Source organism: Cygnus atratus, chromosome Z, assembly GCF_013377495.2.
Source record: "Cygnus atratus isolate AKBS03 ecotype Queensland, Australia chromosome Z, CAtr_DNAZoo_HiC_assembly, whole genome shotgun sequence".
Taxonomy (NCBI): Eukaryota; Metazoa; Chordata; class Aves; order Anseriformes; family Anatidae; genus Cygnus; species Cygnus atratus.
Genome location: NC_066396.1, coordinates 5,741,638 through 5,756,145, shown reverse-complemented (window position 1 = coordinate 5,756,145; position 14,508 = coordinate 5,741,638). Strand labels below are relative to the sequence as shown.

The following is a 14,508-nucleotide window of genomic DNA, read 5'->3' as shown; positions in this document are numbered from 1 at the left end:
GAGATGCATTACCGATGAGCTTGGAAATCATTGTTTTTTTAATACTAGTCTTGCATTTAGAGGGCACTATAAACATTTTGATGCTAGTCATTGGAAGGCTTGGTGTCTTTCTAAATTTTTGTTTGTTTGCTTGTTTAAGCAAATTTCAGGCACTTGGTCATTTTCATCCTAATAAACTCTGAATTGGTAATCTCTGTCATAGGGTTTTGACTGTGGTGCTCCATTTTTACAAGTCTAAAAGCTTTGTCAGAATTTTTCCTTCATTCAGCTGCCTACTTTATCTGAGTGTATTTACTGAGGGAAAGATGTAGTATGGGTATCATTACTCCCTATCCCTAGAGACTCTACATGGGGTATGGATGTTAAAAATGCTTCAGTATGGGTTTTGAACATATATTAGTTGCTAGTGACTCCACTGCTGTGTCAAGTTTTTCCTACAGAGCTGTTGTGGGAAGGGCCCAAACTGAGGGGAAGCATTGTTTGTCTCGGGGCGTTTGTAATCCTCCATTGCTTTTAAAGCAATCACACACACATCACATTGCGGCCTTATTACAGTTTTGATTAGGAAGATAACTAATTATTTGATGGAACTTGGTCTGTCATCCTTTGTCACTAAATTTATTTCTTGGAGGGTTTTTCCTGCCAAAATATTATTCCTTAATATTTCATTGGTTTTGAATAATATTAATATTAATATATCATGATTTGAAAGCATGCTTGCAGTGAGGTGACAGAAGTTTTAGTATAATGTGATTGCTGATGTGTGTATCTCCTACTTTATTCAATCTACTGTTTATATCAGTGCGGTAGTATTTTTGCTATAATAGAACTACTTCAGAATTGATATTTCTATGTAGTTAGGTTAATGTGAAATGTCCTCTTCAGTGTGCATTTGCATGCATTTTTGAGGACTGATGGGAAGAACAATACTGCTCATTCTGGGACCGCCATCAGCCACAGAGTGTGTGTGTATATATATACAAAACATTTAACTAGGATGGATAGATGTGTAGTTGTTGCCATTATTTTGACCATAGCATTGTACTTCAGAAAGACATCAGACACTAATAAATGCGGCGTTGTCTTCTGGAACATGCTTTTTTAATATTAAGAAATCTTTTACTGTAGTAAGCAACACAGAATATACATAGATTAACAAAATACCCTTCTCCTGAAATGGTGAAGACAGCATTAATTCCTGTTTCTTGTTGTTGATAATTATTTCCTTTTCCTCCTTGATACAAGTTCTTAAATTCTTTGAAAGTTACCTCTGAAAAATATAAAAGCAAAAGCATCCCAAGAGGCATATGGGACTGAAGAAGGGGGGGAAAAAAAAAAAAAAGAGGGGCAGAAGCAAACTGAAGCAAATTACCTCAAAGCATTACTGACAGAAGAGTTATGTTTAAAAAAAAATAAAATTGATTTGAGTGGAAATGTCTGTTTCCCTTATAATGAAGCTGCTGAACCTATCTCACTGAAGTGCTTAGCTTTTACCTTTGTAATGTGTATTATACTCTAAAATGAAATAAAACTGGAATAGATTCCTGTGAAATGAAGGTTTGATATTTTTGTATGTTTAATATGTGTACATTTATTAAAAAAAACACAACAAAACACACACACACACACACACACATATATATATATATAGTGTGTGTATATATAAAGTATATGTGTGTGTGTGTGTATATATATATATATATAAATCAAAATATAAGAAGCTATTCTATTTGTGATTTGAGTAGACTACATGGAACATCTTTTGGCCATTAACTTTTAGTTTTGTTTTTTTTAGCTAAGGCTGCATACTTCTATGAGATCTAGCAATTCTTTCCCCTCCCCATGCATCCTATGGAAACTGTGGAGAGGCAACGCATTGAAGATGAAAAATAAATTAAGCTTGTTGAAGTCGGTGGGAAGATTCAGTGTTAGCGATAGTCTTTTTGATTAAACCTTCAGGGCTTAGTTTTTGAAGGTAAAATATAGATTGTGATTGAGATAATAATTCCAGTAGGCACCTTATTTGCATCTTTAGTTCCTGCTCACATTTGAAAATTGGACTACGTGTTCAATTCAGCCTTTAGAATTTTCGCCATTACTTCTGTCCTGTTTGACCATGCTGGCATCAAATCTTTTCATTAGGATTCATGCCTGAAAATTACTCCAAAATAAATGAGAACAAACTTATTTAAGTATAGTATAGGATGTATTATGCTAGTGGCTTGGTGTTTTTTTGGTGACTTCTCTATTTTAGTGTTTTATATTGTCTTTTAAATATTCTGTAGAACATTGTCAATTAATGCTTGGTTGCATTTCTAAAATAAAACAAAACCAGTCTTCTGGACGTGACTGAAAAGAAGGGAAACAGTATTGCTGGATTTTGTCTTGTGGTGGCAGACTTTATTATTTCTTTCTGCCAGGGTCAAACAAGAAATATTTTGCTTTTCCAGTGAAACCAGCAACATCTTAGTCTTCTATAAGGAAAAACTATCAGGCATCTGCCTTATGGCTCCAGAGTAGCAAGCACAGCATGAACTTCCAGAAAAGACCATATCACACTGCATGTGGAACCTGCAAAAGATGGGCACAAATCTTCCTAAATTTGGCTGTTTCAAAGGACCTTTATTGTTGAACTGTTTTGAAATATTTTCTGCTATGTTGCTGCTGTTTCTAGGAAACTGTTTTTAGTGGAAGCACGGATCCCGATTTAGTTTTTCTTTGCGCTTCCAGAGGACATGAGTAATGATAACAACAATTTTTTCCACTCGCTTGTTTGCTTCCATGGTAGTGAGTTGCCAAGATGCATCTCCTCAGATGAACTTCAATCTCTATTGTGACCTTATTTATCATCTAGTGAAAACTAACCAAAAAATCATTTTTTTCTTTTCCCCTTTATACCCACGAAAGTCTGCAAGGTGTAGCTGCATCGTTTTTTACTTCAGTATGTTATATAATGCTTTAATATGGCATGCTATTTTATTTTTAGAATTGGAAATATTAAATATGCTTTTAACTTTCTGTCATTCAGGACGGTGATGAGTCATCTCCAATTTTAACAAGTTCTGAAATTGTTAAGATTCCAGATCCACAAATGTCTATGGTAAGCAGAGTGTGTAAAGCTTCCATGTCAAGCAATGTGTATAACAGTACTTTGTTGAGCAGTTTTCAGAATTGGAGTTAAGTTTGTCATATCACTATTTGCAGTAGTTCAGAATTCCACTGGAAACATGTATTTGACCAGTTGAAAAATATGTTGTTGTGACATTTTTTTTTATTGCTGCTTCTGGTAAATATAAAATACCAGAAGTGATTTAATGCTAATGATGCTTCTCTTCCTTTCCATACCTCTTGCGCTTGCTTCTGAAGTGTAGAAAAGCAAAATAGGGGGATTGTTGGTAAAAGAGGGGAGAGGGTGGGAATATAAGGTAAGAAGGAGCTGAAGAAGAGAGAAATCAAGTATAGAAGAAAGTGCAGTAACTCTTGGTCACTTCATCTGTTAAAATATTTTCTCCCTACGCTCTCTTGTATGTTGTCTTTCATGTAGACAGTGCCTAAATACAGTTCTAGAAAAGATTTCCATTATTGTGGATGCCAATTCAGTGGGACTGGTATTGGCAGCTTTGGGAACCTTAATGTAAGTGGGCTTCTACTGGCAACACTGTTTGAGCACTGTTTAATCTAACACTGCAAGAGCAAGTCTGACAATGCTGAAAACTGCCTTGGCTGCTGAAATCTTGTTGACACTGTGGCTCCTATTGTGGCTCCTACTGTTGCTAACGTGTTATTAACAGTGGGAAAAGTTTCTGAGAATGTGTTTCTTGCATACAAAGCTTTATACTGCGAACATCCTAAAAATGTTTTCAAAGCGACTAGCACATTTGAGTGCTGTCTAAATCACAGATGCGTTGACTGGAACACTTGCATTCTGCAGCAATTCACCAAAAGGCAACATAGGGCTTGTAAGTCAAGTGAAGTTAAATAAACTAAAACCCCAACAACCCTTACTTCTAATGAGTAAAAGAGCATATTGTTGAAGGAATGTCTTGGTAAACAGCAATGACGAAAAATAAACAATCCAGAAGATGCTGTAGTTGTAGATGTGAATTTTAATTGTCATGCATTATTTAAGATACTGGTGAGTTTTTGCTAGGATTTTTCACTTCAGTAGTAACTTTCTCTCGAGTTTAAATATTTATAAATATTGACTTACCCTCTGCATTTAGGAGAACTTAGTAGAAAGCAAACATCACAAGCTTGCTCGAAGTTTAAGAAGTGGACCTTCTGATCATGATCTGAAGCCTAATGCAGCTACACGAGATCAGCTTAATGTAAGTCACTCATCTGATGATTAAATTTGAAGTTACTAGGTAGCTTGGTATTAATATGTAGTGACAACTTCAGGGAAATGTTTCACCTCACTTTAAATAAAATCATTAATAAAGAAAAGTTGTTTCTTACACAGTTATATGGGTCCAACTCAGGAATGAGCAGAATGTACTTTTTTTTTTTTTAACTATTGCTGCAGTTTTGTTTGGATAAGAACACATATTGTACCTTTATGTTGGTGTTGATGGTAGTCTTAAAAATAACTGCTTCTGTTTGCGTACACTGCCAGTTCATTCAGCATAACTGAGGAGCATCACCACAATGGCATGAGAAATTTGTGTTGTTGGAAAGCTTTTTTCTAGCTGTATTTGTCTCATCAGTGTTTTGTCACAGTATAGTGTCTTAACTCGGTGATTATGCCTGCTTGTATGTTTTAAACTCACTTTCTGACTGTGTGTCTAATAGATCATAGTGAGTTATCCACCAACAAAGCAGCTGACATATGAGGAACAGGATCTAGTTTGGAAATTCAGATATTACCTTACTAATCAGGAGAAGGTAAGTTGAATTATTTGAGAAGATTTACTAATGGAAGAAGCATTTCATCTGGCACTGATTTTTACAATGTTTTGTCCTTGCAGATACAGAGTTTCTGTCGTAGTTATTCAATATTATTTTAACCTTTTCTATAGTCGTACTGATTTAAAAATTAAAGACCATAGTTTTCCTTTTCAAATCCTAATAACTATTATTGCAGCAGTCTTTCTGCAAAGCCTGAGTGACGGCTTAATATACTAGTGGTACCAATTCTTCTGAAGCAAACTAAAATGCTTCAAAAGTAGTTGTCCATCCCTTTTAGACAAGGGTTAGTGTTACCAAAATACGTAGCAGAACACCAAAAGCCCAAAGTATATCAAAGTATATTAAGTAATCACCCAGCAGTAAATACTTCTGTGTAGTTGCAATGGTGGTTGAGCAGTAATCACTGACTTTACATTTTGCTTAAAGATCGCTCTACAGTTTCAAAAGATGTATTAAAATACTTCAAATTGTATTGTCATTTATGTCAGTAAAGCTCCACAGGTCTGTGCTTATATAAAGATAGTTTCAATCTGGTTCTGCCTTAACTTTTCATTTCTGAAATAGATTTGTTTGTCCCAGGTTTCAGCTGTTGAATTATCCAATCTTTCATTTTAGGCCTTGACAAAATTTTTGAAGTGTGTCAATTGGGACCTACCTCAAGAGGCAAAGCAAGCACTGGAGCTACTGGGCAAATGGAAGCCGATGGACGTGGAAGACTCTCTAGAACTCCTGTCATCTCACTTCACTAATCCAACAGTTCGACGATATGCTGTTGCTAGGCTTCAGCAGGCTGATGATGAGGTATTCGCTGTTCCATGAGTACATGTGGAAGTTAACTGATCTCAGGGCTTGGAGCACGGAGGATTTTTAGTCTTACCAAGTACTTCAGATGTTTGCTACATTTAAGTGATAACAGCAATGGATAAGTTCAAAACAAAAATTCACCTTGATACTCTTTACTAAAACCTTTTTATGGAGGGAAGTTTAAAACATTAATTGCTATTATTGAATATTCATTGATAATTGTCTTAGCTTGAACGGTCAGTGACAGCTCTTTTTTGTCAAGTTGAAACAACCCTATGTTCTCCCCACAAAGCAGTGATAAATTTTCTATCTTAACCTGTTAACTATGCTAAACTTGAATAGTCTACTACAAGATTTCCAAACAAAACTACCTGGTAGACTGAAGCAGAATATCATCATAAACTTTCTGAAGAAAATGAGTAGAAAAACATATGTGGAAATAAGGTATTTCTAATTGTATACTGATTAGAATGTGATGAGGTGTGATTTGTGAGTAGAGCCCACTTAATAGTTGTTAATCTTCAACATTTTAATTATGTATTTTTTCTTTCGACAGTGGAAAAAAAACAAAACACAAAACTGTGAATGTATTGCCATAGCTCTTGAATCCTTGGTAATCAATTGAGATTAAAATAGGGAGCATAAATTTCTCTAATTTTAGCAAGCCCTCTTCAATAGCCAAGGTCATACTGCTTTGTCTGTAAAGAGTACCTTTTACAAAACATTTAAAGTCAGCTGAGCAAGTTGAATAGTAGAGGAAATTAATTCATTATAAGCGGCAAGTGATTAAAATTCTATTCTTCAGTCTTAAGTAGATCAGATGCATTGATTCATTACTAAGGATAAAAATAAATACTGTACAGAAGAGAGGAGGAAAAGTGAATTCCTGGTACCATGGTCCACATTTTGTGCTCAAGTTTCATTCTCAGAAGCCCCAAACTGGAAAGTTTATTTTGTGGATGCTGGAAGCAAGTAGGGTAGCTTAAAGGCGTATTTTAAAGGTGTATTTTCACTAAAATCCTTAATTAGCACTTACTAAAATTTGAGTGAATTAGTGATGCAACAACTTGCTGTCTTTTGGGAGTCAAACTCTATCCTAGATCAGTTTTTTTCTGTTGTATATTTGTTTCTGATGAGACTCTCTTCCAGTTCCTTATAGTCAATAAATTCTGACCAAGTTTTCATAAGATTAAGAAACTGTGCAGCTTTGATCCTCTTGATTAATTTTCCGTTTTTTCCCCTTCATGAGGATTTGCTGATGTATCTGCTACAACTGGTCCAGGCATTGAAATATGAAAACTTTGATGACATAAAGAATGGACTGGAACCTAGCAAGAGGGATAGTCAAGGTTCAGTGTCAGAAAGCATGACAACATCTGGAGCTAATGGTACAGAAATAGACAGGTAAGAAGCTAAGATTTCTAGTAGAAAAACAGAAATATGTAACAAGTCCTCAAATTCTTTCCCCTTTTTAGGGACTGTTGCATATTCAGTGTTCTTCTATAATCTGAACTGGTGACATTTAAATTAAAATAACAAACAAAAAATCCTAAACTTTCACAGAATGTATTTACTGACTTGAGATAGTTTACAGAACTAGCATGCTCAATCTAGAAGTTGTGGCCTTTGGCCTTATTGTGCAGAAGAAAGGTAACTTCAGGAGGAGCAATGACATTGCTTAATTCTGTCCTTACAGAAGGTAGGTTGCTTTCCATGAAGCAGTTTCATGACTCCACTTCTGAATTTCAACAAAGAATATCAATCTAAACATCTGATCAGTCTGAAATGGAAATAAATTTCTTCCTGCTCCTTCAAAAGAACATGTAGGGATAATCCTGTGAATATAAAGTAGCTGCTGGCGGCATACTTTCTATTACTTGGAATCCCAAACAAATGCTGAAATACTTGATTAATACCGGATTAAGGTGCAGACAAGTTTGGTTAACAGAAGTCTCCTTCTGAGCTTCAGGTGAATATGTATAACAGGTTTCCAAATTTCTAGTATTAAGCTTCAGTGTCTAATCACTTGTGCCACTCATATGTACTCTTTATGTTACAAGATTTCCACTGATCTTACCACTAAGCTATAGATTAGGTGTCCTGGGATGCATGCTGCAAAGACACTTTGACATCGATAGATCTGTTTGATTACTTCCTTTTAGGTAAACTTACTGTGTCATAATTTTGCCTAGCAAGCATTGGATGTGTCTACTCTGGTATGTGTGATTGCATTCCAGATCTGAGTGCTTGCAGGTGTTGTGTGTTGGTAATTTAATTGAAAGCGTATTTTTAAAACAGAAACTTATACTGAAAATGTGGATTTGCTAAATTCACATGAATGTTTGTTTATTTTTCATGGAAGCTGAAACAAAATACTAAGATTGATGTAACCCAATGTTCTTTACAACCATAAGCTGTGTAACTAACCAGATACAGTGATCAAAGCTGCTGTTCATGCAATTTGTTCCAAAACAGAATTGAGAGAGAAGGGTTGAGAGTGTTTTTTAAAGATAATTACCTTACAGTTTTCTGAGTTTATCATGATGTGGAAGTAAAATTGCATTGCTGTTTTCTTGCATGCTCCCTGTCCCCCAAGCAAGAACTTTGAATCATGCCAGTTACATGCTTTCCTTTATGTAGTTCCCAGATCATGACTCCTATTCCATCTGTTTCCTCGCCACCTCTTACCTCTAAAACAAAGGAGCCTGCAGACAATGAGAATCTTGATGTAAGTTGAATGTTTTATCTTGCATTTGTGATATTTGAGACTTCAGGGACTTACTACTATTTTTACATTTTTGTGCATACTTGCATTTTTCTACTGTATTTTGCTGAATACTTGAAGTGCTCTAAGAACATGCATGTTAATTAAATGCTTAAAAAATAGCAATAGGTTATCTGAATTTTTCTTACAGGCTGTCTATTTATCTTCTTGGTCACATTACCTGAAACTGGGGGACTAGGCATTGATTTTTTCGTAATAACAAACTGTCTTTTAAAGTAGAAAATTACTGCAAAGGTGATCACATGCTGGTTAGATACTGACAACTATGTGTATTGAAGGTGTTTTAAAGCCTTCCTTTTTTAAATAGAAAACAGTTATCCAAGTATTTTTTAATGCCTGCAATGTGTTCTTCCTGTGCCCAGATTCTTCGGCATTTGTGCCATCATTATAGACCTTAAAGACGCTGTGATTTATATCTGCCAAGGATTTTACTCTTCTGCTTTTAGTAGAAATTGCAGGAAGGAAAATTGCAAGGTAAAGACAATTTGGGGGAGTCTGTTTTTAATCTGGTGTACAGTTAATTGGTCTTTAAACAAAAGATCCATTGTCTTTGTAAATCTTCCTGTTTGGGTCTCAGGACTGCATGGAAATTAAACCTCAAAGGGAACATATAGGTAAAGACGTTCATATTTTTTTTTAGTTGGACTGTTACACCTTGGAAAAGCAGCTAAATGCTGTGTATACTCTACAAATTCATTCTTTATGTTAAGATGTAAAACATCTTAATGGGTTTCAGCTCTTCTGGATGTGAAACAGGTAGCAAATCCCTTTCAGGGTAGATTCGCACACTTGGATAATTGCATAGGAGAAAAGTAAGGTATTGTAAATAGAAAGCTAACATTGAAGGTTTATAGTTGGAAAACATCATGTGCCTGTGATATATTGGTAAATATGCTACCATGATAGACTTTTTTACGTAGTGTTGCTGCTGGAAATGTTTGAAATAAAATTAAAAATATGAATTCAGTCCTAGGTTGGATTGGATTCAGCCTTTACAAAGGAACGTCTCTCAAACCTTCATGCATTTGTGTTTTTTCCTTACCTTCATCTCTATGATGTGTCAGACTTACTTTATAATGTAATTTTGCTTCTCTTAAATCTCTCTCAGCAAGACCTTTGCACTTTCTTGATATCACGAGCATGCAAAAATTCCACGTTGGCGAACTACTTATACTGGTATGTTAGAAACTATTCATTCATACTGTATCAATATGTAATTGAGATCAAAGCTATAACGCCCAGAAGAATGCACAGCAATAGATAACTTCAGAATCTTAATTTCAGTCAGGATGAAGTAGTATATTTACAATACGCAGCTGAACAGAATAATCACTAAAAAGAGGACACTGATTTTTAAAGCATAGAAAAGGTGTTTCTCTGTTAGGCAAAGGAAGGTGATCTGTAAGGCATTAAGTACAGTGTTGGGGGGGAGGGGGGGGGGAAGTCCCCCAAGCTAACTGTATAGTTTTTAAGTTGTCATTCACTTTGTTTCTGGTATTGAGTAGGAAATCAAGTTCATCTTCTGCACTGCTTTTGTTTGCTTTGTGTTTATACTTTTGGCAGTGTTGACTAGAATATTAAAGTTACTTAAATATGTCAAGAGCATACTTTATAAACGTTCATACAAGTGTTAATTAGATTGTGCTAATCTAATTGTTTTTTTAGATTAAATTTGTGGTTATGTTGTAAGCGCAGTCATTGCAGATGTGTGCTTTCTTTAGGAGGAACTTTAGTTATGAATAGTTCATGTACATGGTGAAGAGGTAAAATGTTATCTCACTTAAGCAATTTAAGAATTAAATGCCTAAACTAGTCATCTGCATGCCTTCTGTACTTAATGAAATAAGCATTTGCAGATATGATCTCACTTAAAGCTGAGGTGACTAGAGCTGTACTCCATGAAATGTACTCCCTGAAAGTGTCTATGTGTATATGCATATAAACACACACAAGCATATACTTGTATATGCACATGTATTTTATAATGGACAGTTTCGGTACCTTTCACATGGTTAAAAATGATTTAAATCAAATAATTATTATATGTATACTTTTAGATTCATCTAATAATTTAAAATATTCATATGCATTAGTATATGCTTATTAGGTGAATTGGGTGTTTTAGGTGGTATAAACTTAAACTGTTCCTGTTTAAATTTAAGAACCTATCTTGGGAGTGACCCAGTCTGTAAATTTCTTAAATTCTGTTGCTTTTTCAGAAATTTGAGATGTGTAATTCAGTAATTTAAATGAAAGATAATTCAGATGCATTACTTACACATTTATGCAAGGGAGCTGTACTTTTGTAGTGGCAAATATGATGTTTGACTTCAGAATAAAGATGTTAATAAATGTAAATGGTTAAAATAATTGCAGGCTGAACTGGAGTGTGTAGAAGCCAAATGTTTGACCTAATTAAACTTTCTTCATGAAAATAAATGTCGGTGGATTATATCGACATAATAAAAATGAGCTAAACTCTGCACTTAAATTTCAGCAACTTGTCAGAATCTACAGAATATTTAAAAGTTTCCAGGACTCCAAAGTTTTTGTCTTCCAACTGCAGGAACAAACAATAAACAAAAAATAAAAATAAAAATCCACCACCACAAAAGAGTCAATTCATTCATTGTTTTCTTTCCAGACATCTTAATCTCAGTGACAAAATACAAATGTTGTAGCCACTGTTTGAGCTGACATAGCCATAAATCCTTGTGGCTGCTGATCAATTGCTTGTTTCATCTATCCAGACACAGGGTGTACCAAAATAATCAAGGAAAAGTACAATGTCCCTTGAAAATCAAACCTCCCTGCTCATTCACTTGTCATTGTAAAGTTCTCCTATTCTTATACTTTAACAGTGCCTGCAGAAGTCACTGCTACTGCTTTTTACTTCTCCCCCATCTGGATGTATGAGACATTTACCTATGTGTGGAGTATTTCTTCCTCCTTGTTCTAAGGTGGTTTAGAGAAACTGCCCAAATTTTTAACAAATGAAAAAGGCATGTTTCAATTAGTGACACCCTTTTTTCCTTGAAGTTTTAGTGCACAGATTTTTTTAAATATGTTTGGTTTTTTTGCTCATATTACAGCAATCTAACTTTATCACTTTAGTAAGGTAACAGTGTGTAGAAAAAAGTATCAGCAAAGATTTGGAAGTTATTTCTGGTTATAGATTTTCTTGAGATAATATGCATAAAATACTTTACATGTACCTTAATGTATACAATGCACATTTGTAAATAAAATTAGTTGAATTTGACTCAAGCAAAATTAATTTTGAATCACTTCTAGTAGATTTCTTACATCAACGTGAAAAAGAAAATTCAGATTTTTTTTTTTACATCCAAAACTTAAATAAATTATTTAGTCAGAATTAGACCAAAGCTGCAGTGAAATTTTTCCGGGATATCTGTCTGTAACTTTCCAAGCAGTCCAGGGATGTGCAGGTCTGTAGCTATTTACTTTCAGATGGATTTGCCTTTCCTACTTCGCCCCTTCTTTTCAGGAGGAAGGAGGTTTGAGTTATAGAGCAAGGGAGTTGTTTTTAACTTAAACTATTGACAAGTGATTTCCTAACTTCTCCCTTTTATGATAGCAATTTTCTGGATTATCAGCTAAAATAGAAACCCAGGGTGTTTTGGCATTTGTCTCTTACCATATAAAGCTGATTTGAAATCAGTGTAAAACTAAAATGTAACAGCCACCACCACCAAGTCAATCTATGTGGTGTTCATTTGATTCTCATCTGCAGTCAGCATTCTTTAGCACTAGCTGAAGTTATAGAAGGCTCCAAATATGACATTACTAATTGTTTACAGAAAGTCTTCTATCCATGTGAAAAGTCACCTGTAAAGGAGAAGAAACGTCACTTTTTCAGCTGCAATCAAGACCTCTAATCTTGTCCTATAATCATTCAGCTGCAAAGAAGTTGCAAGTCCAAAAAAAGGAAAAAAATAGTTATTAGTGTGAAGTGTGAGCATGTTTATTGAATATGTAGAGCCACTTTTGAATCCAAATGCAGTGTTTGAAAACAGTTGCTAATCTCTAAATTTTTTTTTTATAAAGTGGGATTGTTTTGCCTGGGTAAAGCTATGAAATATAGTAAACAGAAGGAAGACCTGTGCACAGCTACTTTTTGTTTGTCAGTTCTGTGAATAGAAATAAGCACAAAAGTGTTTCCAAACTGCTAATTAGCACAACAAAATAAATTGTCAGTGTAACTGCCTGGAAAATTCTAGAAATGAAAACTTGATTTGAAAAGCCTTTGCAGAGCTATTTCAGGATCAATACAGTTTCTTCCACTGTTGCTAATCATAAAATAAGGAACAAGTAGGATAGGATTTTTTTAAGGCATACTGGAATAGCAAGTTTGCAGCAACTATTTTATCTCTGTGCTGTAGAGGGTAGTAGTGTAGTGGACTACCCGCTCTTCCTGTTTGGAGTGTTCTTGTGATTTGGACTTCTGTCCTGTCTGAGTAATGATTGACTGTTTCAAGTGAAGGACCTCAAACTTTTATAGGCTGCCCTATCCAAATGGGAATTTATTACTATGCAATTTTGAAGAGCTCAGCTAGTATCGGTCAAAGAACGACTTTATTTTTAACAACTTTACTATACACCTGGAGCTAAAAATACAGGACTGCAGTATTTCACTCAAATTGTGCAGCGCCAGAGTACAGTATAACTTGAATTGTTTCTGTGCTGTAGGTATGTAATAGTGGAATGTGAAGACCAAGACACTCAGCAGAGGGACCCAAAGACTCATGAAATGTACTTAAATGTGATGAGAAGATTTAGTCAGGCTTTGCTAAAGGTAATGCTTCTGTGTAAGGAAATAGGTGATTCTTTTCTTTTAAAAAGACACAAGCCTCTAGAAAGAGGACAGCTTGTCATTATCATGTATTGAAATCTAGAAAGCTTCTACTTCTGTTTGAATTTTCAGTGATTGTGGTAAAGCAAAGAACAACTATGGAGAAAATTTTCGTCTGTCTTATTGCTTGCTCCCATTAATAACATGCTGATTCTGAAATCCTATGCCTTGTATGATCAGTCTAGTTCACTTCTAATTTCTTTATTAGAAACTTCTAATTTCTTTACTAGAAATATTTCTCTACTAGTGCAAATTTAGACAAGAGGGCGTGTCTTTTGAATCCAAAAGCTGTGTTGTTCTGTATGCCAGCAGCAAAGGGTGCTGTAGCAACAGGAGAAGAAAGCAAAAACAAAATAAAAAAGCTTTTGTGAATTTCAGTCTATAATTTTATAGTAGATGCACTAAAATCAAGCGAGACTGTGAATCTTATACATCATATTAATTCCTGTTTTAGGGATGCTATGTAAATCTGACTCTTAACACTTCATAGAGTATTTAATGTGCTTGTGCTTATTACCTTATTTTGGTTGTGTGAGTATTTTTTTTCTGCATGAATGTTCATAACTAAAATTGTTGATTCAAATTAAAGTGAACTGATAGGTCAGATAATTGATTGTCAGCTCCAACGATTCTGACTGTGCTTTACAGAAAATATCTTTTGAATTGGGAGGGAATAGATCTTTATTCACTTACAACTTAAAAGCCCAAAGATGTAAGAATAAAGAATAAAGAATAAAATATTTCTAGGTAAAATAATTATGGAACAAATAACTAATTTTGTTTCTTTTAATTCACTTAGGGTGATAAGTCTGTCAGGGTGATGCGTTCGTTGTTGGCAGCTCAGCAGACGTTTGTAGATCGCCTGGTTCATGTAATGAAAGCAGTGCAGCGTGAAAGTGGGAATCGTAAGAAAAAGGTAAATAAAGGACTGGAAAACTTACATTGTCAAATTCTACCCAGAAATGAATGTTAGCCTTTCACTAAAAATTCTCACTACTCAAATGTATAACAGATGTCTGTCTATCCTATAACAATTTTAGGTAATTTTAAAGAAACCTAAGAAAGGATTAGATGGGTCAAAGTTAAAAAATGTTCTGAAACTTCAGAAATGGAAAAAGAGAAGAGGCCCTTCAGAAAT

General features: G+C 34.7%; 1 protein-coding gene across 1 annotated transcript in view; it reads left to right on the top strand.

Annotated features, from left to right (window-relative positions):
• The window catches only part of PIK3C3 (phosphatidylinositol 3-kinase catalytic subunit type 3), a 75,248-nt gene that overhangs the window by 14,380 nt on the left and 46,360 nt on the right, over positions 1-14,508 (top strand). Inside the window, exons 7-15 of the mRNA XM_035559960.2 lie at positions 3,029-3,100; positions 4,224-4,328; positions 4,792-4,884; positions 5,524-5,709; positions 6,962-7,116; positions 8,353-8,440; positions 9,606-9,673; positions 13,208-13,313; positions 14,170-14,286. Of these exons, the coding sequence (XP_035415853.1) occupies positions 3,029-3,100; positions 4,224-4,328; positions 4,792-4,884; positions 5,524-5,709; positions 6,962-7,116; positions 8,353-8,440; positions 9,606-9,673; positions 13,208-13,313; positions 14,170-14,286 (990 nt within the window). The remainder of the gene's footprint in view (positions 1-3,028; positions 3,101-4,223; positions 4,329-4,791; positions 4,885-5,523; positions 5,710-6,961; positions 7,117-8,352; positions 8,441-9,605; positions 9,674-13,207; positions 13,314-14,169; positions 14,287-14,508) is intronic.